Source organism: Oncorhynchus kisutch, unplaced genomic scaffold, assembly GCF_002021735.2.
Source record: "Oncorhynchus kisutch isolate 150728-3 unplaced genomic scaffold, Okis_V2 scaffold699, whole genome shotgun sequence".
NCBI lineage: Eukaryota > Metazoa > Chordata > Actinopteri > Salmoniformes > Salmonidae > Oncorhynchus > Oncorhynchus kisutch.
Window position 1 is genome coordinate 7,501 of NW_022262644.1, and position 27,400 is coordinate 34,900.

Below are 27,400 nucleotides of genomic sequence, written 5' to 3' on the forward strand. Positions count from 1 at the left end.
CACCACCCATGATCCCCACTGATTAACCCTGTTGAACAATACACCACCCATGATCCCCACTGTTTAACCCTGTTGGACCAGACACACCCATGATCACCACTGTTTAACCCTGTTGGACCAGACACCACCCATGATCCCCACTGTTTAACCCTGTTGGACCAGACACCACCCATGATCCCCACTGTTTAACCCTGTTGAACCAGACACCACCCATGATCCCCCACAGTTTAACCCTGTTGGACCAGACACCACCATGATCCCCACTGTTTAACCCTGTTGGACCAGACACCACCCATGATCCCCACTGTTTTAACCCTGTTGGACCAGACACCACCCATGATCCACACTGTTTAACCCTGTTGGACCAGACACCACCCATGATCCCCACTGATTAACCCTGTTGAACAAGACACCACCCATGATCCCACTGTTTAAACCCTGTTGAACCAGACACCACCCATGATCCCCACTGTTTAACCCCGTTGGACCAGACACCACCCATGATCCCCACTGTTTAACCCTGTTGGACCAGACCACCACCCATGATCCCCACTGTTTAACCCTGTTGGACCAGACTGTTTAGAGAGAAAGCTCAGGAGTGAGAGAAAGCTCAGGAGTGAGAGGAAGCTCAGGAGTGAGAGGAAGCTCAGGCAGGTAGGTAGATCTACCAGATCCTGGCTGGTTGGCAGATCCTGGCCGACTGGCAGATCTGGAAGAGTCTGGCTGACTGGCAGATCTGGAAGAGTCTGGTTGACTGGCAGATCTGGAAGAGTCTGGTTGACTGGCAGATCTGGAAGAGTCTGGTTGACTGGCAGTTCTGGAAGAGTCTGGTTGACTGGCAGATCTGGAAGAGTTTGGTTGACTGGCAGATCTGGAAGAGTCTGGTTGACTGGCAGATCTGGAAGAGTCTGGTTGACTGGCAGATCTGGAAGAGTCTGGTTGACTGGCAGTTCTGGAAGAGTCTGGTTGACTGGCAGATCTGGAAGAGTCTGGTTGACTGGCAGATCTGGAAGAATCTGGTTGACTGGCAGATCTGGAAGAGTCTGGTTGACTGGCAGATCTGGAAGAGTCTGGTTGACTGGCAGATCTGGAAGAGTCTGGTTGACTGGCAGATCTGGAAGAGTCTGGTTGACTGGCAGATCTGGAAGAGTCTGGTTGACTGGCAGATCTGGAAGAGTCTGGTTGACTGGCAGATCTGGAAGAGTCTGGTTGACTGGCAGATCTGGAAGAGTCTGGTTGACTGGCAGATCTGGAAGAGTCTGGCGGCTTCTTACAGACTGACAGCTCTGGCGGCTCCGTGCTGACTGGCAGCTCCTTGCAGACTGGCAGCTCCTTGCAGACTGACAGCTCCTTGCAGACGGACAGCTCTGGCTGCTCCATGCAGACTGACAGCTCTGGCTGCTCCATGCAGGCTGGCAGCTCTGGCTTCTCCATGCAGGCTGGCAGCTCCAGCTGCTCCATGCAGACTGACAGCTCTGGCTGCTCCATGCAGGCTGACAGCTCTGGTGGCTTCTTACAGACTGACAGCTCTGGCTGCTCCATATAGGCTGGCAGCTCTGGCTTCTCCATGCAGGCTGGCAGCTCCAGCTGCTCCCTGCAGGCTGGCAGCTCTGTCTGCGCTGAACAGGCGGGAGACTCCGGCAGCGCAGGAGAGGAGAGAGGCTCTGGCTGCGCTGAACAGGCGGGAGACTCCAGCAGCGCAGGAGAGCAGAAAAGTGCTGGCTGCGCTGAACAGGCGGGAGACTCCGGCAGCGCAGGAGAGGAGAAAGGCTCTAGCTGCGCTAAACAGGCGGGAGACTCCAGCAGCGCAGGAGAGGAGAAAAGCGCTGGCTGCGCTGAACAGGCGAGGTGCACTGAAGGCCTGGTGCGTAGTGCTGGAACTGGTGGTACTGGATCGAGGACACGCACAGGAAGCCTGGTGCGGGGAGCTGCTACCGGAGGTCTGGAGTGTGAAGGTGGCACAGGATGGGCTAGACCGTGAAGGCATACTGGAGATCTTGAGAGCAGTGTTGGCACAGGACGTGCAAGGCTAGGGATGTGCACAGGAGGCCTGGTGCGTGAGGCTGGCACCAACTTCACCAGCCGACTAACACGCACCTCAGGACGAGTATGGAGCGCTAACCCAGGTGCCATCAAATCCCCGACACGTTCCGTCGGGCGAATCCCATGCAAAAAGCACCAACACAGCAACTCCCTCATTTCTCTCTCCTCCAATTTCCCCATTAACTCCTTCACAGTCTCTGTTTCACTCACCTCTAACACCGGCTCTGGTTCTGGTCTCCTCCTTGGTTTCTCACGATAAACAGGGAGAGTTGGCTCAGGTCTATCTCCTGACTCAGCCACTCTCCCTCTGAGCCCCCCCCCCCAATACATTTCTTGGGGTGACTTTCGGGTTTTGCTCTGCGCCGCCGTGTCTGTTTCTCCAACTCCATTCGCCTATAGCCCTCTTCGCACTGCTCTAGCGAATCCCTATTTCATCCCACGTCGTATACTCCATGCTTCTGCTGTCCATAACCTCCTCATAACACCGCTGTTGCTGCCTTTGTTGCCTCTCCTCTTTCGGCTGCTCCTGCCTGTTGTGACGCCGCTTGGTCCGTTGGTGGTGGGTGATTCTGTTACGGCTTTCTAGTTGTGATGAAGGAGAGTCGGACCAAACTGCAGCGTGTCGATTGCGATCCGTGTTTATTTAAACAAACGTAAACACAACTAAACACGAACACTACAAAACAATAAACGAAAACCGAAAACAGCCTATACTTGTGCAAACTAACAGAGAGTACACATAGGACAGATAGGACAATCACCCACGAAATACAAAGTGAAACTCAGGCTACCTAAATACGGTTCCCAATCCGATACAACGAGAATCACCTGACTCAGATTGAGAACCGCCTCAGGCAGCCAAGCCTATACAAGACACACCTCTAATCAACCACAATCCCAATGCCTACAAAAACCCCAATAGGACAATACAATAACCCCATGTCACACCCTGGCCTGAACAAATAATAAAGATAAACACAAAATACTTGACCAGGGCGTGACAACAGAAGAGAACTACCTGCTTAATGCCTTGATAATTATCTCCTAGTTTCCTACAACAGAGAACTATCTACTAATGCCTTGATAATTATCTCCTAGTTTCCTACAGAAGAGAACTACCTACTAATGCCTTGATAATTATCTCCCTGTTTCCCACAGAAGAGAACTACCTGCTTAATGCCTTGATAATTATCTCCTAGTTTCCTGCCTCAGAGAGCTACCTGCTTAATGCCTTGATAATTATCTCCCAGTTTCCTGCCTCAGAGAGCTACCTGCTTAATGCCTTGATAATTATCTCCTAGTTTCCTTCAGAAGAGAACTACCTGCTTAATGCCTTGATAATTATCTCCTAGTTTCCTACAACAGAGAACTACCTGCTAATGCCTTGATAATTATCTCCTAGTTTCCTGCCTCAGAGAGCTACCTGCTTAATGCCTTGATAATTATCTCCCAGTTTCCTGCCTCAGAGAGCTACCTGCTTAATGCCTTGATAATTATCTCCTAGTTTCCTTCAGAAGAGAACTACCTGCTTAATGCCTTGATAATTATCTCCTAGTTTCCTACAACAGAGAACTATCTACTAATGCCTTGATAATTATCTCCTAGTTTCCTACAACAGAGAACTATCTACTAATGCCTTGATAATTATCTCCTAGTTTCCTACAGAAGAGAACTACCTACTAATGCCTTGATAATTATCTCCTAGTTTCCTACAGAAGAGAACTACCTACTAATGCCTTGATAATTATCTCCTAGTTTCCTACAGAAGAGAACTATCTACTAATGCCTTGATAATTATCTCCTAGTTTCCTACAGAAGAGAACTACCTACTAATGCCTTGATAATTATCTCCTAGTTTCCTACAACAGAGAACTATCTACTAATGCCTTGATAATTATCTCCTAGTTTCCTACAACAGAGAACTATCTACTAATGCCTTGATAATTATCTCCTAGTTTCCTACAGAAGAGAACTACCTACTAATGCCTTGATAATTATCTCCCTGTTTCCCACAGAAGAGAACTACCTGCTTAATGCCTTGATAATTATCTCCTAGTTTCCTACAACAGAGAACTACCTGCTAATGCCTTGATATTTATCTCCTAGTTTCCTGCCTCAGAGAGCTACCTGCTTAATGCCTTGATAATTATCTCCTAGTTTCCTGCCTCAGAGAGCTACCTGCTTAATGCCTTGATAATTATCTCCTAGTTTCCTGCCTCAGAGAGCTACCTGCTTAATGCCTTGTCACCGGTGAAAATTCAACTTTTTGATAAACTTGATGAATTTCTATTTTCATTCCAATGTAATCTACTTACTCCTCCATTTTTATTTCCATGTGTAATTGATGACACATTTAAACTAGGGAATCAAATCCAACTTGTCAAGATTAGACCGGGGAACGCTGCAAACAGGGGAGGATAAATGAATTAGGAATGATGTCTGAATAAATGTAGCATAATTAAAAGCGTAATGAGGCATTAATATGCAATTTGCAAATGATGAGCGTGAGGCAGGAAACAAATCTCCCTTAATGTGTTGGGGATAAAACCACAGATGGAGAGGAGAGGAGAGGAGAGGAGAGGAGAGGAGAGGAGAGGAGAGGAGAGGAGAGGAGAGGAGAGGAGAGGAGAGGAGAGGAGAGGAGAGGAGAGGAGAGGAGAGGAGAGGAGAGGAGAGGAGAGGAGAGGAGTCAAATCTCATTCCATGGAGGGCCTAGTGTTTGCAAGTTTTGGGTTTTTCCTTTCAATTAAGTACTAGACAACCAGGTGAGGGGAGTTCCTTACTGAGACAACCAGGTGAGGGGAGTTCCTTACTGAGACCTAGACAACCAGGTGAGGGGAGTTCCTTACTGAGACAACCAGGTGAGGGGAGTTCCTTACTGAGACCTAGACAACCAGGTGAGGGGAGTTCCTTACTGAGACCTAGACAACCAGGTGAGGGGAGTTCCTTACTGAGACCTAGACAACCAGGTGAGGGGAGTTCCTTACTGAGACAACCAGGTGAGGGGAGATCCTTACTGAGACCTAGACAACCAGGTGAGGGGAGTTCCTTACTGAGACCTGGACAACCAGGTGAGGGGAGTTCCTTACTGAGACCTAGACAACCAGGTGAGGGGAGTTCCTTACTGAGACCTAGACAACCAGGTGAGGGGAGTTCCTTACTGAGACCTAGACAACCAGGTGAGGGGAGTTCCTTACTGAGACAACCAGGTGAGGGGAGATCCTTACTGAGACCTAGACAACCAGGTGAGGGGAGTTCCTTACTGAGACCTGGACAACCAGGTGAGGGGAGTTCCTTACTGAGACCTAGACAACCAGGTGAGGGGAGTTCCTTACTGAGACCTAGTCAACCAGGTGAGGGGAGTTCCTTACTGAGACCTAGACAACCAGGTGAGGGGAGTTCCTTACTGAGACCTAGACAACCAGGTGAGGGGAGTTCCTTACTGAGACAACCAGGTGAGGGGAGTTCCTTACTGAGACCTGGACAACCAGGTGAGGGGAGTTCCTTACTGAGACCTAGTCAACCAGGTGAGGGGAGTTCCTTACTGAGACCTGGACAACCAGGTGAGGGGAGTTCCTTACTGAGACCTGGACAACCAGGTGAGGGGAGTTCCTTACTGAGACCTAGACAACCAGGTGAGGGACATTCCTTACTGAGACAACCAGGTGAGGGGAGTTCTTTACTGAGATCTAGACAACCAGGTGAGGGGAGTTCCTTACTGAGACAACCAGGTGAGAGGAGATCCTTACTGAGACAACCAGGTGAGGGGAGATTCTTACTGAGACAACCAGGTGAGGGGAGTTCCTTACCTGGTTGTGGGTGGATCGATAAACTCAGACACTCGGCCCTCCGTGGAATGAGTTCGACACGTGGCCTTTAGGTAGTGCATTTCCCTGGTCTAAAGTAGTGCACTATGTAGGGAAAAGGGTGCCATTTGGTATAAAGTAGTGCACTATATGGGGAATATTGTTCCATTTGGTTTTAAGTAGTGCACTATGGAGGGAATAGGGTGCCATTTGGTCTAAAGTAGTGCACTATATGGGGAATAGTGTTCCATCTGGTTTAAAGTAGTGCAGTCTTGCTACTCTGACGATGGGAGCCTCTCTCCTCTCCTCTCCTCTCCTCTCCTCTCCTCTCCTCTCCTCTCCTCTCCTCTCCTCTCCTCTCCTCTCCTCTCCTCTCCTCTCCTCTCCTCTCCTCTCCTCTCCTCTCCTCTCCTCTCCTCTCCTCTCCTCTCCCTCCCTCCCTCCCTCCCTCCCTCCCTCCCTCCCTCCCTGCCTGCCTGCCTGCCTGCCTGCCTGCCTGCCTCCCTCCCTCCCTCCCTCCCTCCCTCCCTCCCTCCCTCCCTCCCTCCCTCCCTCCCTCCCTCCCTCCCCTCTCCTCTCCTCTCCTCTCCTCTCCTCTCCTCTCCTCTCCTCTCCTCTCCTCTCCTCTCCTCTCCTCTCCTCTCCTCTCCTCTCCTCTCCTCTCCTCTCCTCTCCCTCCCCTCTCCCCTCCCCTCTCTCCTCTCCTCTCCTCTCCTCTCCTCTCCTCTCCTCTCCTCTCCTCTCCTCTCCTCTCCTCTCCTCTCCTCTCCTCTCCTCTCCTCTCCTCTCCTCTCGTCACCTCTCCTCTCCTCTCCCCTCCCTCCCTCCCTCCCTCCCTCCCTCCCTCCCTCCCTCCCTCCCTCCCTCCCTCCCTCCCTCCCTCCCTCCCTCCCTCCCTCTCCTCTCCTCTCCTCTCCTCTCCCTCCCTTCCCCAGATTTCCATGTCTTACTAACAGTAAGAGACACATTACTCTGACACACACACACACACACACACACACACACACACACACACACATACACACACACACACACACACACACACACACACATTACGCTGACTGAGGATGTTATTACCCAGCAGGCAGTAGCACAGCTACCAGCCGTGGCCTGAGGGAATATTTACCTGGAGAAATCCAATCAGTGTGTGCCAAAACGACACACACACACACACACACACACACACACACATACAAACTCAATCAGTGTGTGCCAAAACGACACACACACACACACACACACACATACAAACTCAATCAGTGTGTGCCCACCCAGCGACATATTTAGAATCTGCTATTATGTCAGGATCTAGTCTGCCCAGAGTGAAGACAGTTAGTAGAGACTGGTCATCTACCATGTTGATCCCCCCAGACAGGACCATGCTGACCCCCCCCCAGACAGGACCATGCTGACCCCCCCCAGACAGGACCATGCTGACCCCCCCCCCCAGACAGGACCATGTTGATCCCCCCCAGACAGGACCATGCTGATCCCCCCCAGACAGGACCATGCTGATCCCCCCCCCCCCCCCCCCCGACACAGTACAGTACCCTCCCTCCCTCCTTAGAATCTGTTATTATGTCAGGATCTAGTCTGCCCAGTGTGAAGACAGTTAGTAGAGACTGGTCATCTACCATGTTGACCCCCCCCCAGACAGGACCATGCTGCCCCCCCCCCAGACACAGTACTGACAGGACCATGTTGAACCACCCCCCAGACACAGTACTGACAGGACCAGATGTGTCCTTATCTGGCTAAGGTCAGGAAGTCGGTTTTAGCTTGCTAAGGTCAGGAAGTCAGTTTTAGCTGGTTAAGGTCAGGAAGTCGGTTTTAGCTTGCTAAGGTCAGGAAGTCAGTTTTAGCTGGTTAAGGTCAGGAAGTCGGTTTTATCTGGCTAAGGTCAGGAAGTCGGTTTTATCTGGCTACGGTCAGGAAGTCGGTTTTAGCTTGCTAAGGTCAGGAAGTCGGTTTTAGCTGGTTAAGGTCAGGAATTCGGTTTTAGCTGGTTAAGGTCAGGAAGTCGGTTTTAGCTTGCTAAGATGGTGTCTTATGGGGGGAGAATTATATAGACATTAACATGCGCAGTTTGAGCTACTCCAGGAAGTGATGTTGCAGATTAGCTCAGTGCTGCCCCCTCTCTTTGACTATCTCGACTTGAAGGCCAACCGGGGTACTGCAGGCTGCCAGTACCAACTATATAATCCTCATAACTTCTTCTGTGAGCGATTTGAAAAATAACCGTTTCAAGAACATACATCTGGTGGAATAGAGGAAACGATTGGTACCATGATTCCCCTCCTGTCTCAGCCTCCAGTTCTGCCTTATTATTATTCGACCATGCTGGTCATTTATGAACATTTGAACATCTTGGCCATGTTCTGTTATAATCTCCACCCGGCGCAGCCAGAAGAGGACTGGCCACCCCACATAGCCTGGTTCCTCTCTAGGTTTCTTCCTAGGTATTGGCCTTTCTAGGGAGTTTTTCCTAGCCACCGTGCTTCTACACCTGCATTGCTTGCTGTTTGGGGTTTTAGGCTGGGTTTCTGTACAGCACTTTGAGATATCAGCTGATGTACGAAGGGCTATATAAATCAATTTGATTTGATTTGATGATTGTCTTTAAAAAACAACAACATTTGTACACGAATATTGACCACGAAGATTGACATTTTCTCGTTTACTGGGGGGGAGGGGCATCCTGTATTCTGAATTGAGGGGCGGCAGTCGTTCTCCCCCTGGTCCCAAACCACTGATGAGTATTTGCGAGTATTTTAACACAATGTATTGGACCCAGGCCTGTGAACGTGTCTCTGCAGGTCCTTCTCTGGTTGGCGTGGTGATGAAGGACTGGGCGTCTGACAACAGTATCGCCCTCTCCTGGACGGAGGTGGAACAGCAGCCTAACGTCATACTGGACTATGAGATCAAGTACTACGATAAGGTACAGTCCTATAGACCACATTTATGGAACACTTTAGTTGTATAGAGCAATGCAAAAAGGGTTGTCGGTTCGATTCCCACACGTCTCACATACTAAAAATGTATACACACACTGTATGCCAGCAGCATACCACCCTACATACCACTGCTGGCTTGCTTCTGAAGCTAAGCAGGGTTGGTTCTGGTCAGCAGCATACCACCCTACATACCACTGCTGGCTTGCTTCTGAAGCTAAGCAGGGTTGGTCCTGGTCAGCAGCATACCACCCTACATACCACTGCAGGCTTGCTTCTGAAGCTAAGCAGGGTTGGTCCTGGTCTGTCCCTGGATGGGAGACCAGATGCTGCTGGAAGTGGTGTTGGAAGGCCAGTAGAAGGCACTCTTTCCTCTGGTCTCAAAAAATATCCCAATGCCCCAGGGCAGTGATTGGGGACACTGCCCTGTGTAGTGTGCTGTCTTTCGGATGGGACGTCAAACGGGTGTCCTGACTCTCTGAGGTCATTAAAGATCCCATGGCACTTGTTGTAAGAGTAGGGGTGTTAACCCCGGTGTCCTGGCTAAATTCCCAATCTGGCCCTCATACCATCACGGTCACCTAATCATCCCCAGCTTCCAATTGGCTCATTCATCCCCCTCCTCTCCCCTGTAAATATTCCCCAGGTCGTTGCTGTAAACGAGAACGTGTTCTCAGTCAACTTACCTGGTAAAATAAACAAGTCACATTGGATGTAAAGGTCTCTTTTAACCAGCGCTCCTCTAGGGGGCTACTGGATATAAAGGTCTCTGTTAACCAGCGCTCCTCTAGGGGGCTACTGGATATAAAGGTCTCTGTTAACCAGCGCTCCTCTAGGGGGCTACTGGATATAAAGGTCTCTGTTAACCAGGGCTCCTGTAGGGGGGGCTACTGGATATAAAGGTCTCTGTTAACCAGCGCTCCTCTAGGGGGGGCTACTGGATGTAAAGGTCTCTGTTAACCAGGGCTCCTCTAGGGGGCTACTGGATATAAAGGTCTCTGTTAACCAGCGCTCCTCTAGGGGGGGCTACTGGATATAAAGGTCTCTGTTAACCAACGCTCCTCTAGGGGGGGCTACTGGATATAAAGGTCTCTGCTAACCAGCGCTCCACTAGGGGGCTACTGGATATAAAGGTCTCTGTTAACCAGCGCTCCTCTAGGGGGGGCTACTGGATATAAAGGTCTCTGTTAACCAGGGGGGCTACTGGATATAAAGGTCTCTGCTAACCAGCGCTCCACTAGGGGGGCTACTGGATATAAAGGTCTCTGTTAACCAGTGCTCCTGGAGGGGGGCTACTGGATATAAAGGTCTCTGATAACCAGCGCTCCTGGAGGGGGGCTACTGGATATAAAGGTCTCTGCTAACCAGCACTCCTCTAGGGGGGGCTACTGGATATAAAGGTCTCTGTTAACCAGTGCTCCTGGAGGGGGGCTACTGGATATAAAGGTCTCTGTTAACCAGCGCTCCTGGAGGGGGGCTACTGGATATAAAGGTCTCTTTCAACCAGCGCTCCACTAGGGGGGCTACTGGATATAAAGGTCTCTGTTAACCAGCGCTCCTCTAGGGGGCTACTGGATATAAAGGTCTCTGTTAACCAGTGCTCCTGGAGGGGGGCTACTGGATATAAAGGTCTCTGTTAACCAGCGCTCCTCTAGGGGGGGCTACTGGATATAAAGGTCTCTGTTAACCAGCGCTCCTGGAGGGGGGCTACTGCGTGCCTTATTTTGCTCCCACCCTGTTGTAAGTGAAGTCATTGTGGGCGTGTCCTCACCAGGAACAGGAACAGTCGGGCTACTCATCGACCCGTACCAAGGCCCTGGGCGTCGTCGTGACCGGTCTCAAGCCCTCCACTGTGTACGTGTTCCACGTGCGCGCTCGCACCGCCGCAGGCTTCACCGCTTACAGCAACACGGTTCACTTCTCCACCGGGGACGAGTGTGAGGACGCTTGTCTCAGTGTGTGTGTGTCTCAGTGTGTGTCTCAGTGTGTGTCTCTGTGTGTGTCTCAGTGTGTGTCTCAGTGTGTGTCTCTGTGTGTGTCTCTGTGTGTGTCTCTGTGTGTGTCTCTGTGTGTGTCTCAGTGTGTATCTCAGTGTGTGTGTGTCTCAGTGTGTGTGTAGTACTCAGTTGTGTGCTTGTCTCAGTGTGTGTGTCTCAGTGTGTGTGTGTCTCAGTGTGTGTGTGTCTCAGTGTGTGTATCTCAGTGTGTGTAGTACTCAGTTGTGTGCTTGTCTCAGTGTGTGTGTCTCAGTATGTGTGTGTCTCAGTGTGTGTGTGTCTCAGTGTGTGTATCTCAGTGTGTGTAGTACTAAGTTGTGTGCTTGTCTCAGTGTGTATCTCAGTGTGTGTAGTACTCAGTTGTGTGCTTGTCTCAGTGTGTGTGTCTCAGTATGTGTGTGTCTCAGTGTGTGTGTGTCTCAGTGTGTGTATCTCAGTGTATGTAGTACTCAGTTGTGTGCTTGTCTCAGTGTGTATCTCAGTATGTGTGTGTCTCAGTGTGTGTAGTACTAAGTTGTGTGCTTGTCTCTCTCTGCTCTGGCCCGTAACAGACTCAGGCATGGCAGCTGACCAGGGGCAGGTGCTCGTGGTTGTCACGGCAGCCGTGGGCGGGTTCTCCCTGCTTATCATCCTCACCCTCTTCTTCCTCATCACCGGACGGTAAGGGACATCCCCACTCCTTAGTAGTACACTACTTTACATCCCCACTCCTTAGTAGTACACTACTTTACATCCCCACTCCTTAGTAGTACACTACTTTACATCCCCACTCCTTAATAGTACACTACTTTACATCCCCACTCCTTAGTAGTACACTACTTTACATCCCCACTCCTTAGTAGTACACTACTTTACATCCCCACTCCTTAGTAGTACACTACTTTACATCCCCACTCCTTAGTAGTACACTACTTTACATCCCCACTCCTTAGTAGTACACTACTTTACATCCCCACTCCTTAGTAGTACACTACTTTACATCCCCACTCCTTAGTAGTACACTACTTTACATCCCCACTCCTTAGTAGTACACTACTTTACATCCCCACTCCTTAGTAGTACACTACTTTACATCCCCACTCCTTAGTAGTACACTACTTTACATCCCCACTCCTTAGTAGTACACTACTTTACATCCCCACTCCTTAGTAGTACAATACTTTACATCCCCACTCCTTAGTAGTACACTACTTTACATCCCCACTCCTTAGTAGTACACTACTTTACATCCCCACTCCTTAGTAGTACACTACTTTACATCCCCACTCCTTAGTAGTACACTACTTTACATCCCCACTCCTTAGTAGTACACAACATACTTCTGAAGTAATACTTATGCCCCTCTCTCTCTCAATTCAGTGTACCCTTAGGTTGCCTTGACAACATACTTCTGAAGTAATACTTATGCCCCCCTCTCTCTCAATTCAATGTGCCCTTAGGTTGCCTTGACAACAATTCAAGGGGCTGTAACCTTTCTGGTGCAGGCGTTCTGCTAGCGACCCACCTCGACAACATCCGAGCTCCAAATTCAAAATAAAGAAATAGTCATAATAAACATTCATAAAACAATACACGTGTTATACATCGGCTTAAAGATGAATTTCTCTTTAATCCAGACGCTTTGTCAGATTTCTAAAAGGCTTTACGGCGAAAGCACACCATGCGATTATCTGAGGACAGCGCCCCGCGTACAAAAGCATACAAACATTTTACAACCAAGTAAAGGAATTACAAAAGTCAGAAATAGCGATAAAAGTATTCACTTACCTTTGATGATCTTCATATGGTTGCACTCACAAGAGTCCCAACTACACAATAAATGTTTGTTTTGTTCGATAAAGTCCCTCTTTATATCCCAAAAGCTCTGTTTTGTTGGTGCGCTTTGTTCAGTAATCCACTGGCTCCAAGGCGGTCCAAACATGCAGACGAATACATCCTAATAATCCTAGTAAAATTCGTCGAAAAATGTCAAACGATGTTTATAATTAATCCTCAGATTGTCAATTATCTAGATAATCGATAATATTTCAACCGGACAGCAGCGTATTCAATAGAAGGGAAACCACAAAGGGCCACGCACGCAAACCAGCTCTGCATTCTTCCTCAGTCCACTGACAAAAAGGGTCTCATTCTTCTTCATTTTTCAGAAAACAAGCCTTAAACAATGTCTAAAGACTGTTGACATCTAGTGGAAACCATAGGAACTGCCATCTGGGTCCTAACCCATTAGACACGGTACAGGCATTCAATTGAAAATAGGAACTGCAATCTGGGAGGCTGAAGTCATAGTTTTCAATAGCTTCACATTTGAAGTGGCTCGGAGCTCCAAAATGATAATACCCACATCAAAGAAATCCCACTTCCTGGATGGATTTTCCTCAGGTTTTATTATTTTAACAGTTTTGGAAACTTTAGAGTGTTTTCTATTCAAATCTACCAATTATATGCATATCCTAGCTTCTGGGCCTGAGTAACATGCAGTTTACTTTGGGCACGCTTCTCATCCAGACGTCGAAATACTGCCCCCTACCCAAGAGGCCATAAGAAGATTTATTGGCATGGGAAACATACCAAACAAAGCAAGTGAAATAGGTAATATACAAAATTTCAAAATAAAAAATGAACAGTAAACATTACACTCAGAAGTTCCAAAAGAATAAAGACATTTCAAATGTCATATTATGTATATATATATATATATATATATATATATAGTATATATATATATATATATATATATATAGGAATATATATACGGTGTTGTAATGATGTGCAGACAGTGAAAGTACAAAAGGGAAATTAAATCAACATAAATAAGCGTTGTATTTACAATGGTGTTTGTTCTTCACTGGTTGCCCTTTTCTTGTGGCAAAAGGTCACAAATCGTTCTGCTGTGATGAAACACTGTGGAATTTCACCCAGTAGATATGGGAATTAATCCAAATCTGGTTTGTTTTCGAATTCTTTGTGGGTCTGTCTAATCTGAGGGGAATATGGTGTCTCTAATATGGTCATACATTGGGCAGGAGGTTAGGAAGTGCAGCTCAGTTTCCACCTCATTTTGTGGGCAGAGAGCACATAGCCTGTCTTCTCTTGAGAGCCATGTCTGCCTACGGCGGCCTTTCTCAATAGCAAGGCTATGCTCACTGAGTCTGTACATAGTCAAAGCTTTCCTTAAATTTGGGTCAGTCACAGTGGACAGGTATTCTGCCACTGTGTACTCTGTTTAGGAACAAATAGCATTCTAGTTTGCTAATTCTAATTCTTGTTAATTCTTTCCAATTTGTCAAGTAATTATCTTTTTGTTTTCTCGTGATTTGGTTGGTGTCTGATTGTGTTGCTGTCCTGGGGCTCTGTGTGGTCTGTTTGTGTATGTGAACAGAGCCCCAGGACTCATTCTCTCCCTCTCCCTCGCCATCTCTCTTCTCTCCCCTCTCTCTTCAACCATTCCTCTTTCTCTCCCTTTCCCTCCCTCTCCCACTTCCTCCCCCTCTCTCTCCTCTCCTCTCTTCCCTCTCCTCCCCTCTCTCCCCCACCACTCCTCTCTCTCCTTCTCTCCCCTTTCTATTCTCTCTCTCTTTCTCTCCCCCTCTTCTCTCATTATTCCTGAGTGTGATTCAGTTAAAATCGGTTCAACCAGGCAGGTTTTAATGGACCCCCCCCCCCCCCCACATCCGCCAAGCTGTCCTTCTCATTTTCCCATTGGCTGGGACACTTTTATGCCTAATTACCCTGCATGCAATCCAGCTGCTGGCTGCTGGCTGTCTGGTTGTGTCCTCTCATTGGTTACTCCCCTGTCTGTCTGCAGCTACTACTGACTGACAGAGAGTGTATGAACTCTGACAGGAGGTTCAGATTGGGACTGGGCTACGACAGAGGATGAGTCCCAAATGGGACACTGACGGGAGGCTCAGATTGGGACTGGGCTACGACAGAGGATGAGTCCCAAATGGGACACTGACAGGAGGCTCAGATTGGGACTGGGCTACGACAGAGGATGAGTCCCAAATGGGACACTGACGGGAGTCTCAGATTGGGACTGGGCTACGACAGAGGATGAGTCCCAAATGGGACACTGACGGGAGGCTTAGATTGGGACTGGGCTACGTCAGAGGATGAGTCCCAAATGGGACACTGACGGGAGGCTCAGATTGGGACTGGGCTACGTCAGAGGATGAGTCCCAAATGGGACACTGACGGGAGGCTCAGATTGGGACTGGGCTATGACAGAGGATGAGTCCCAAATGGGACACTGACTGGAGGTTCAGATTGGGACTGGGCTACGACAGAGGATGAGTCCCAAATGGGACACTGACAGGAGGCTCAGATTGGGACTGGGCTACGTCAGAGGATGAGTCCCAAATGGGACACTGACAGGAGGCTCAGATTGGGACTGGGCTACGTCAGAGGATGAGTCCCAAATGGGACACTGACTGGAGGTTCAGATTGGGACTGGGCTACGACAGAGGATGAGTCCCAAATGAACACTGACGGAAGGCTCATATTGGGACTGGGCTACGACAGAGGATGAGTCCCAAATGAACACTGACGGGAGGCTCAGATTGGGACTGGGCTACGACAGAGGATGAGTCCCAAATGAACACTGACGGGAGGCTCAGATTGGGACTGGGCTACGACAGAGGATGAGTCCCAAATGAACACTGACGGGAGGCTCAGATTGGGACTGGGCTACGACAGAGGATGAGACCCAAATGAACACTGACGGGAGGCTTAGATTGGGACTGGGCTACGACAGAGGATGAGTCCCAAATGAACACTGACGGGAGGCTCAGATTGGGACTGGGCTACGACAGAGGATGAGTCCCAAATGAACACCAGTAGTGCACTACTTTTGATTTCAGCCCGTATGCTGTGGTGGACAACTCCACTGTACTCCCTGCATCCTGGTCCACTTCCTGCCCGACTAGATGTTCTGTCACTGCATTGCATCAACCAATGGTTGCATGCCACATCATCAACTGTGCAGTCAGGCATCAGATCAGTTAATCTATCCAGACGCTGTGAGATCTGACACGTGTCTGTAATGTAGTCAGACAGGAAACTCTACCTGTCTGTAATGTAGCCAGACAGGAACCTCTACCTGACATGTGTCTGTAATGTAGCCAGACAGGAACCTGACATAGTCCGCTGTGTCTCTCTCCTGGTCCAGGTGTCAGGTGTTCATCAAGGCTAAGATGCAGTCAGACGATAAGAGGAGGGCTCACTTTCAGAACGTGCTCCCTTTCCCTGGTATCAAGACGTATGTGGATCCTGACACATATGAAGACCCAACGCAGGCTGTCCACGAGTTCACCAAGGAGATAGATCCTTCTAGAATACGCATCGAGAGGGTGATAGGAGCAGGTACCGAGACGCACACACACACAGACACACACACACACAGACACACACACACACACACACACACACACACACACACACACACACACACACACACACACACACACACACACACACACACACACACACACACACACACACACACACACACACACACACACACATGCAAGCAGACATGCACACAGTAGTTATATAAGATGGTGTGTATAGACAGTGGACGGCAGTGGAGGTTAGAGCGTTGGGCCAGTAACCGAAAGGTTGCAAGATCGAATCCCGAGCTGACAAGGTAAAACATCTGTCGTTCTGCCCCTGAACAAGGCAGTTAACCCACTGTTCCTAGGCCAGTTAACCCACTGTTCCTAGGCCAGTTAGTGAGGGTTTCTCCCAGCAGTAGAATGTTATTGAGGGTTTCCCCCAGCAGTAGAATGTTATTGAGGGTTTCCCCCAGCAGTAGAATGTTACTGAGGGTTTCCCCCAGCAGTAGAATGTTATTGAGGGTTTCCCCCAGCAGTAGAATGTTGTTGAGGGTTTCCCCCAGCAGTGAGGGTTTCTCCCAGCAGTAGAATGTTATTGAGGGTTTCCCCAGCTGTAGAATGTTATTGAGGGTTTCCCCCAGCTGTAGAATGTTATTGAGGGTTTCCCCCAGCAGTAGAATGTTATTGAGGGTTTCCCCCAGCAGTAGAATGTTATTGAGGGTTTCCCCCAGCAGTGAGGGTTTCTCCCAGCAGTAGAATGTTATTGAGGGTTTCCCCAGCTGTAGAATGTTATTGAGGGTTTCCCCCAGCAGTAGAATGTTATTGAGGGTTTCCCCCAGCAGTAGAATGTTATTGAGGGTTTCCCCCAGTAGTAGAATGTTATTGAGGGTTTCCCCCAGCAGTAGAATGTTAGTGTGGGTTTTCCCCCGCTGTAGAATGTTATTGAGGGTTTCCCCCAGCAGTAGAATGTTATTGAGGGTTTCTCCCAGCAGTAGAATGTTATTGAGGGTTTCCCCCAGCAGTAGAATGTTATTGAGGGTTTCCCCCAGCTGTAGAATGTTACTGAGGGTTTCTCCCAGCAGTAGAATGTTACTGAGGGTTTCCCCCAGCAGTAGAATGTTAGTGAGGGTTTCCCCCAGCTGTAGAATGTTATTGAGGGTTTCCCCCAGCAGTAGAATGTTATTGAGGGTTTCCCCCAGCAGTAGAATGTTATTGAGGGTTTCCCCCAGCTGTAGAATGTTATTGAGGCTTTCCCCCAGCTGTAGAATGTTATTGAGGGTTTCCCCCAGCTGTAGAATGTTATTGAGGGTTTCCCCCAGCTGTAGAATGTTACTGAGGGTTTCCCCCAGCAGTAGAATGTTTTTGAGGGTTTCCCCCAGCAGTAGAATGTTATTGAGGGTTTCCCCCAGCAGTAGAATGTTAGTGTGGGTTTTCCCCCGCTGTAGAATGTTATTGAGGGTTTCCCCCAGCTGTAGAATGTTACTGAGGGTTTCCCCCAGCTGTAGAATGTTATTGAGGGTTTCCACCAGCAGTAGAATGTTATTGAGGGTTTCCCTCAGCTGTAGAATGTTACTGAGGGTTTCCCCCAGCAGTAGAATGTTATTGAGGGTTTCCCCCAGCAGTGAGGGTTTCCCCCAGCAGTAGAATGTTATTGAGGGTTTCCCCAGCTGTAGAATGTTACTGAGGGTTTCCCCCAGCAGTAGAATGTTATTGAGGGTTTCCCCCAGCTGTAGAATGTTACTGAGGGTTTCCCCCAGCAGTAGAATGTTATTGAGGGTTTCCCCCAGCTGTAGAATGTTATTGAGGGTTTCCCCCAGCTGTAGAATGTTACTGAGTGTTTCCCCCAGCTGTATAATGTTATTGAGGGTTTCCCCCAGCTGTAGAATGTTACTGAGGGTTTCCTCCAGCAGTAGAATGTTAGTGAGGGTTTCCCCCAGCAGTAGAATGTTACTGAGGGTTTCCCCCAGCTGTAGAATGTTATTGAGGGTTTCCCCCAGCAGTGAGGGTTTCCCCCAGCTGTAGAATGTTATTGAGGGTTTCCCCCAGCTGTAGAATGTTATTGAGGGTTTCCCCCAGCAGTAGAATGTTACTGAGGGTTTCCCCCAGCAGTAGAATGTTATTGAGGGTTTCCCCCAGCTGTAGAATGTTATTGAGGGTTTCCCCCAGCTGTAGAATGTTATTGAGGGTTTCCCCCAGCAGTAGAATGTTATTGAGGGTTTCCCCCAGCAGTAGAATGTTATTGAGGGTTTCCCCCAGCTGTAGAATGTTATTGAGGGTTTCCCCCAGCAGTAGAATGTTATTGAGGGTTTCCCCCAGCAGTAGAATGTTATTGAGGGTTTCCCCCAGCAGTAGAATGTTATTGAGGGTTTCCCCCAGCAGTAGAATGTTATTGAGGGTTTCCACCAGCAGTAGAATGTTAGTGAGGGTTTCTCCCAGCAGTAGAATGTTAGTGAGGGTTTCTCCCAGCAGTAGAATGTTATTGAGGGTTTCCCCCAGCAGTAGAATGTTATTGAGGGTTCCCCCAGCAGTAGAATGTTACTGAGGGTTCCCCCAGCAGTAGAATGTTATTGAGGGTTTCCCCCAGCAGTAGAATGTTATTGAGGGTTCCCCCAGCAGTGAGGGTTTCTCCCAGCAGTAGAATGTTATTGAGGGTTTCCCCCAGCTGTAGAATGTTATTGAGGGTTTCCCCCAGCTGTAGAATGTTATTGAGGGTTTCCCCCAGCAGTAGAATGTTATTGAGGGTTTCCCCCAGCAGTAGAATGTTATTGAGGGTTTCCCCCAGCAGTGAGGGTTTCTCCCAGCAGTAGAATGTTATTGAGGGTTTCCCCAGCTGTAGAATGTTATTGAGGGTTTCCCCCAGCAGTAGAATGTTATTGAGGGTTTCCCCCAGCAGTAGAATGTTTATTGAGGGTTTCCCCCAGCAGTAGAATGTTATTGAGGGTTTCCCCCAGCAGTTAGAATGTTATTGAGGGTTTCCCCCAGCTGTAGAATGTTATTGAGGGTTTCCCCCAGCAAGTAGAATGTTATTGAGGGTTTCCCCCAGCTGTAGAATGTTATTGATAGTTTCCCCCAGCTGTAGAACGTTATTGAGGGTTTCCCCCAGCTGTAGAATGTTATTGAGGGTTTCCCCCAGCAGTAGAATGTTATTGAGGGTTTCTCCCAGCAGTAGAATGTTATTGAGGGTTTCCCCCAGCAGTAGAATGTTATTGAGGGTTTCCCCCAGCTGTAGAATGTTACTGAGGGTTTCTCCCAGCAGTAGAAATGTTACTGAGGGTTTCCCCCAGCTCTAGAATGTTTTTGAGGGTTTCCCCCAGCAGTAGAATGTTATTGAGGGTTTCCCCCAGCAGTAGAATGTTATTGAGGGTTTCCCCCAGCTGTAGAATGTTATTGAGGGTTTCCCCCCAGATGTAGAATGTTATTGAGGGTTTCCCCCAGCTGTAGAATGTTATTGAGGGTTTCCCCCAGCCTGTAGAATGTTACTGAGGGTGTCCCCCAGCAGTAGAATGTTACTGAGGGTTTCCCCCAGCAAGTAGAATGTTACTGAGGGTTTCCCCCAGCAGTAGAATGTTAGTGAGGGTTTTCCCCCAGCCTGTAGAATGTTATTGAGGGTTTCCCCAGCTGTAGAATGTTACTGAGGGTTTCCCCCAGCTGTAGAATGTTATTGAGGGTTTCCACCAGCAGTAGAATGTTATTGAGGGTTTCCTCCCAGCAAGTAGAATGTTACTGAGGGTTTCCCCCCAGCAGTAGAATGTTACTGAGGGTTTCCCCCAGCAGTAGAATGTTATTGAGGGTTTCCCCCAGCAGTAGAATGTTACTGAGGGTTTCCCCCAGCTGTAGAATGTTATTGAGGGTTTTCCCCAGCAGTAGAATGTTATTGAGGGTTTCCCCCAGCAGTAGAATGTTAGTGAGGGTTTCCCCCAGCAGTAGAATGTTACTGAGGGTTTCCTCCAGCAGTAGAATTTACTGAGGGTTTCCCCCAGCAGTAGAATGTTATTGAGGGTTTCCCCCAGCAGTAGAATGTTTATTGGCGTTTTCCCCAGCTGTAGAATGTTATTGAGGGTTTCCCCCAGCAGTAGAATGTTATTGAGGGTTTCCTCCAGCAGTAGAATGTTACTGAGGGTTTCTCCCCACTGTAGAATGTTATGGAGGGTTTCCCCCAGCTGTAGAATTTATTGAGGGTTTCCCCCAGCTGTAGAATGTTATTGAGGGGTTTCCCCCAGCTGTAGAATGTTATTGAGGGTTTCCCCCAGCTGTAGAATGTTATTGAGGGTTTCCCCCGCTATAGAATGTTATTGAGGGTTTCTCCCAGCTGTAGAATGTTACTGAGGGTTTCCCCCAGCAGTAGAATGTTATGAGGGTTTCCCCAGCTGTAGAATGTTATTGAGGGTTTCCCCCAGCAGTATAATGTTATTGAGGGGTTTCCCCCAGCTGTTGAATGTTATTGAGGGTTTTTCCCCAGCAGTAGAATGTTAGTGAGGGTTTCCCCCAGCTGTAGAATGTTATTGAGGGTTTCCCCCAGCTGTAGAATGTTATTGAGGGTTTCCCCCCCAGCAGTAGAATGTTATTGAGGGTTTCCCCCAGCTGTAGAATGTTATTGATAGTTTCCCCCAGCTGTAGAACGTTATTGAGGGTTTCCCCCAGCTGTAGAATGTTATTGAGGGTTTCCCCCAGCAGTAGAATGTTATTGAGGGTTTTCTCCCAGCAGTAGAATGTTATTGAGGGTTTCCCCCAGCAGTAGAATGTTATTGAGGGTTTCCCCCAGCTGTAGAATGTTACTGAGGGTTTCTCCCAGCAGTAGAATGTTACTGAGGGTTTCCCCCAGCAGTAGAATGTTAGTGAGGGTTTCCCCCATCTCTAGAATGTTATTGAGGGTTTCCCCCAGCCAGTAGAATGTTATTGAGGGTTTTCCCCAGCAGTAGAATGTTATTGAGGGTTTCCCCCAGCTGTAGAATGTTATTGAGGGTTTCCCCCAGCTGTAGAATGTTATGAGGGTTTCCCCCCAGCTGTAGAATGTTATTGAGGGTTTCCCCCAGCTGTATAGAATTTTACTGAGGTGTCCCCCAGCAGTAGTGAAATTTACTGAGGGTGTCCCCCAGCAGTAGAATGTTACTGAGGGTTTCCCCCAGCAGTAGAATGTTACTGAGGGTTTCCCCCAGCAGTAGAATGTTAGTGAGGGTTTCCCCCAGCTGTAGAATGTTATTGAGGGTTCCCCCAGCTGTCGAATGTTATTGAGGTGTTTCCCCCAGCTGTAGAATGTTATTGAGGGTTTCCACCAGCAGTAGAATGTTATTGAGGGTTTCCTCCAGCAGTAGAATGTTATTGAGGGTTTCCCCCAGCAGTAGAATGTTACTGAGGGTTCCCCCAGCTGTAGAATGTTATTGAGGGTTTTCCCCAGCAGTAGAATGTTATTGAGGGTTTCCCCCAAGCAGTAGAATGTTAGTGAGGGTTTTCCCCAGCAGTAGAATGTTACTGAGGGTTTCCTCCAGCAGTAGAATGTTACTGAGGGTTTCCCCCAGCAGTAGAATGTTATTGAGGGTTTCCCCCAGCAGTAGAATGTTATTGAGCGTTTTCCCCAGCTGTAGAATGTTATTGAGGGTTTCCCCCAGCAGTAGAATGTTATTGAGGGTTTCCTCCAGCAGTAGAATGTTACTGAGGGTTTCCCCCAGCTGTAGAATGTTATTGAGGGTTTCCCCCCAGCTGTAGAATGTTATTGAGGGTTTCCCCCAGCTGTAGAATGTTATTGAGGGTTTCCCCCAGCTGTAGAATGTTATTGAGGGTTTCCCCCAGCTGTAGAATGTTATTGAGGGTTTTTTCTCCCGCTGTAGAATGTTACTGAGGGTTTTCCCCCAGCAGTAGAATGTTATTGAGGGTTTCCCCCAGCTGTAGAATGTTATTGAGGGTTTTCCCCCAGCAGTATAATGTTATTGAGGGTTTTCCCCCAGCTGTTGAATGTTATTGAGAGTTTTCCCAGCAGTAGAATGTTAGTGAGGGGTTTCCCCCAGCTGTAGAATGTTATTGAGGGTTTCCCCAGTCGTAGAATGTTATTGAGGGTTTCCCCCAGCAGTAGAATGTTAATGAGGGTTTCCCCGAGCAGTATAATGTTATTGAGGGTTTCCCCCCAGCTGTAGAATGTTATTTGAGGGTTTTTCCCCAGCTGTAGAATGTTATTGAGGGTTTCCCCAGCTGTAGATGTTATTGAGGGTTTCCCCCAGCAGTAAGAATGTTATTGAGGGTTTCCCCAGCTGTTTAGAATGTTATTGAGGTTTCCCCCCAGCAGTAGAATGTTACTGAGGGTTTCCCCCAGCAAGTAAGAATGTTAGGTGAGGGTTTCCCCCAGCAGTTGAATGTTACTGAGGGTTTCCCCCAGCAATATAATGTTATTGAGGGTTTCTCCCCAGCTGCTTAGAATGCTTAACTGAGGGTTTCCCCAGCTGTAGAGATGTTATTGAGGGTTTCCCCCAGCTGTAGAATGTTTATTGAGGTTTCCCCCAGCTGTAGAATGTTATTGAGGGTTCCCCCAGCAGTAGAATGTTATTGAGGGTTTCCCCCAGCAGTAGAATGTTATTGAGGGTTTCCCCAGCTGTAGAATGTTATTGAGGGTTTCCCCCAGCAGTAGAATGTTATTGAGGGTTTCCCCAGCAGTAGAATGTTATTGAGGGTTTCCCCCAGCAGTAGAATGTTATTGAGGGTTTCCCCAGCAGTAGAATGTTTGAGGGTTTCCCCCAGCAGTAGAATGTTAGTGAGGGTTTCCCCAGCAGTAGAATGTTATTGAGGGTTCCCCCAGCAGTGTAGAATGTTATTGAGGGTTTCCCCAGCAGTAGTAGAATGTTATTGAGGTTTCCCCAGCAGTAGAATGTTATTGAGGGTTTCCCCCAGCAGTAGAATGTTATTGAGGGTTTCCCCCAGCAGTAGAATGTTATTGAGGGTTTCCCCCAGCAGTAGAATGTTATTGAGGGTTTCCCCAGCAGTGAGGGTTCTCCCAGCAGTAGAATGTTATTGAGGGTTTCCCCAGCTGTAGAATGTTATTGAGGGTTTCCCCAGCTGTAGAATGTTATTGAGGGATTTCCCCAGCTGTAGAATGTTATTGAGGGTTTCCCCCAGCAGTAGAATGTTATTGAGGGTTTCCCCCAGCAGTAGAATGTTATTGAGGGTTTCCCCCAGCAGTGAGGGTTCTCCCAGCAGTAGTAGAATGTTATTGAGGGTTTCCCCAGCTGTAGAATGTTATTGAGGGTTCCCCCAGCAGTAGAATGTTATTGAGGGTTTCCCCCAGCAGTAGAATGTTATTGAGGGTTTCCCCCAGCAGTAGAATGTTATTGAGGGTTTCCCCCAGCAGTATAATGTTATTGAGGGTTTCCCCCAGCTGTAGAATGTTATTGAGGGTTTCCCCCAGCAGTAGAATGTTATTGAGGGTTTCCCCCAGCTGTAGAATGTTATTGAGGGTTTCCCCCAGCTGTAGAACGTTATTGAGGGTTTCCCCCAGCTGTAGAATGTTATTGAGGGTTTTTCCCAGCAGTAGAATGTTATTGAGGGTTTCTCCCAGCAGTAGAATGTTATGAGGGTTTCCCCCAGCAGTAGAATGTTATTGAGGGTTCCCCCAGCTGTAGAATGTTACTGAGGGTTTCTCCCAGCAGTAGAATGTTACTGAGGGTTTCCCCCAGCAGTAGAATGTTAGTGAGGGTTTTCCCCCAGCTGTAGAATGTTAGGGAGGGTTTCCCCCAGCTGTAGAATGTTACTGAGGGTTTCCCCGAGCAGTAGAATGTTAGTGAGGGTTTCCCCCAGCTGTAGAATGTTACTGAGGGTTTCCCCCAGCAGTAGAATGTTATTGAGGGTTCCCCCAGCAGTGAGGGTTTTCCCCAGCAGTAGAATGTTATTGAGGGTTTCCCCCAGCAGTGAGGTTTTCCCAAGCTGTAGAATGTTATTGAGGGTTTCCCCCAGCAGTAGAATAGATGTTATTGAGGGTTTCCCCCAGCAGCTGTAGAATGTTATGAGGGTTTCCCCCAGCTGTGTAGAATGTTACTGAGGGTTTCCCCAGCAGTAGAATGTTATTGAGGGTTTCCCCCAGCAGTAGAATGTTATTGAGGGTTTCCCCCAGCAGTAGAAGAGTAGAATGTTAATGAGGGTTTCCCCCAGCAGTAGAATGTTATTGAGGGTTTCCCCCAGCTGTAGAATGTTATTGAGGGTTTTCCCCAGCTGTAGAATGTTATTGAGGGTTTCCCCAGCTGTAGAATGTTATTGAGGGTTTCCCCCAGCAGTAGAATGTTATTGAGGGTTTCCCCAGCTGTAGAATGTTATTGAGGGTTTCCCCCAGCAGTAGAATGTTACTGAGGGTTCCCCCGCAGTAGTAGAATGTTAGTGAGGGTTTCCCCCAGCAGTGAATGTTACTGAGGGTTTCCCCCAGCAATAGATGTTATTGAGGGTTCCCCAGCTGTAGAATGTTACTGAGGGTTTCCCCAGCTGTAGAATGTTATTGAGGGTTCCCCCAGCTGTAGAATGTTATTGAGGGTTTCCCCCAGCTGTAGAATGTTATTGAGGGTTCCCCCAGCAGTAGAAGTTATTGAGGGTTTCCCCCAGCAGTAGAATGTTATTGAGGGTTTCCCCCAGCTGTAGAATGTATTGAGGGTTTCCCCAGCAGTAGAATGTTATTGAGGGTTTCCCCCAGCAGTAGAATGTATTGAGGGTTTCCCCCAGCAGTAGAATGTTATTGAGGGTTCCCCAGCAGTAGAATGTTATTGAGGGTATCCCCCAGCAGTTAGTAGAATGTTAGTGAGGGTTTCCCCAGCAGTAGAATGTTATTGAGGGTTTCCCCCAGCAGTAGAATGTTATGAGGGTTCCCCCAGCAGTAGAATGTTATTGAGGGTTTCCCCAGCAGTAGAATGTTATTGAGGGTTTCCCCCAGCAGTAGAATGTTATTGAGGGTTTTCCCCAAGCAGTAGAATGTTATTGAGGGTTTCCCCCAGCAGTANTTTTGAGGGTTTCACCCCCAGCAGTAGAATGTTATTGAGGGTTTCCCCCAGCAGTAGAATGTTATTGAGGGTTTCCCCCAGCAGTAGAATGTTCTGAGGGTTTCCCCCCGCAGTGAGGGTTTCTCCCCGCAGTAGAATGTTATTGAGGGTTTCCCCAGCTGTAGAATGTTATTGAGGGTCCCCCAGCTGTAGAATGTTATTGAGGGTTTCCCCAGCAGTGCAGTAGAATGTTATTGAGGGTTTCCCCCAGCAGTAGAATGTATTGAGGGTTTCCCCCAGCAGTGAGGGTTCTCCAGCAGTAGAATGTTATTGAGGGTTTCCCCAGCTGTAGAATGTTATTGAGGGTTTCCCCCAGCAGTAGAATGTTATTGAGGGTTTCCCCCAGCAGTAGAATGTTATTGAGGGTTTCCCCCAGTAGTAGAATGTTATTGAGGGTTTCCCCCAGCAGTAGAATGTTATGTTAGTGGGGTTTTCCCCGCTGTAGAATGTTATTGAGGGTTTCCCCCAGCAGTAGTAGAATGTTATTGAGGGTTTCTCCCAGCAGTAGAATGTTATTGAGGGTTTCCCCAGCAGTAGATAGAATGTTATTGAGGGGTTCCCCCAGCTGTAGAATGTTATTGAGGGTTTCTCCCAGCAGTAGAATGTTATGAGGGTTTCCCCAGCAGTAGAATGTTAGTGAGGGTTTCCCCCAGCTGTAGAATGTTATTGAGGGTTTCCCCAGCAGTAGAATGTTATTGAGGGTTTCCCCCAGCAGTAGAATGTTATTGAGGGTTTCCCCCAGCTGTAGAATGTTATTGAGGCTTTCCCCCAGCTGTAGAATGTTATTGAGGGTTTCCCCCAGCTGTAGAATGTTATTGAGGGTTTCCCCAGCTGTAGAATGTTACTGAGGGTTTCCCCCAGCAGTAGAATGTTTTTGAGGGTTTCCCCAGCAGTAGAATGTTATTGAGGGTTTCCCCCAGCAGTAGAATGTTAGTGTGGTTTTCCCCCGCTGTAGAATGTTATTGAGGGTTTCCCCCAGCAGTAGAATGTTACTGAGGGTTTCCCCCAGCTGTAGAATGTTATTGAGGGTTTCCACCAGCAGTAGAATGTTATTGAGGGTTTCCCTCAGCTGTAGAAGTGTAGAATGTTACTGAGGGTTTTCCCCAGCAGTAGTAGATGTATTGAGGGTTTCCCCCAGCAGTGAGGGTTTCCCCCAGCAGTAGAATGTTATTGAGGGTTTCCCCCAGCTGTAGAATGTTATGAGGGTTTCCCCCCAGTAGTAGAATGTTATTGAGGGGTTTCCCCCAGCTGTAGAATGTTACTGAGGGTTTCCCCCAGCAGTAGAATGTTATTGAGGGTTTCCCCCAGCTGTAGAATGTTATTGAGGGTTTCCCCCAGGTAGAATGTTATGAGTGAGGTTTCCCCCAGCTGTATAATGTTATTGAGGGTTTCCCCCAGCTGTAGAATGTTACTGAGGGTTTCTCCAGCATAGAATGTTAGTGAGGGTTTCCCCCAGCAGTAGAATGTTACTGAGGGTTTCCCCCAGCTGTAGAATGTTATTGAGGGTTTCCCCCAGCAGTGAGGGTTTCCCCCAGCTGTAGAATGTTATTGAGGGTTTCCCCCAGCTGTAGAATGTTATGAGGGTTTCCCCCAGCAGTAGAATGTTACTGAGGGTTTTCCCCAGCAGTAGAATGTTATTTATTGAGGGTTTCCCCAGCTGTAGAATGTTATTGAGGGTTTCCCCCAGCTGTAGAATGTTATTGAGGGTTCCCCCAGCAGCAGTAGAATGTTATTGAGGGTTTCCCCCAGCAGTAGAATGTTATTGAGTTTCCCCCAGCTGTAGAATGTTATTGAGGGGTTCCCCCAGCAGTAGAATGTTATTGAGGGTTCCCCCAGCTGTAGAATGTTATTGAGGGTTTCCCCCAGCAGTAGAATGTTATTGAGGGTTTCCCCCAGCAGTAGAATGTTATTGAGGGTTTCCACCAGCAGTGTAGAATGTTATTGAGGGTTTCTCCCAGCAGTAGAATGTTAGTGAGGGTTTCTCCCAGCAGTAGAATGTTATTGAGGGTTTCCCCCAGCAGTAGAATGTTATTGAGGGTTTCCCCCAGCAGTAGAATGTTACTGAGGGTTTCCCCCAGCAGTAGAATGTTATTGAGGGTTTCCCCCAGCAGTAGAATGTTATTGAGGGTTTCCCCCAGCAGTGAGGGTTTCTCCAGCAGTAGAATGTTATTGAGGGTTTCCCCAGCTGTAGAATGTTATTGAGGGTTTCCCCCAGCTGTAGAATGTATTGAGGGTTTCCCCAGCAGTAGAATGTTATTGAGG

The 27,400-nt window shown here is 48.3% G+C and overlaps 1 protein-coding gene across 1 annotated transcript in view; it reads left to right on the forward strand.

Moving 5' to 3' along the window:
* Positions 1–27,400, forward strand: part of LOC116361463 (ephrin type-A receptor 6) — a 66,728-nt gene that overhangs the window by 5,163 nt on the left and 34,165 nt on the right. Inside the window, exons 3-6 of the mRNA XM_031815913.1 lie at positions 8,666–8,790; positions 10,578–10,740; positions 11,352–11,460; positions 15,971–16,164. Coding sequence (XP_031671773.1) covers positions 8,666–8,790; positions 10,578–10,740; positions 11,352–11,460; positions 15,971–16,164 — 591 coding nt within the window. The remainder of the gene's footprint in view (positions 1–8,665; positions 8,791–10,577; positions 10,741–11,351; positions 11,461–15,970; positions 16,165–27,400) is intronic.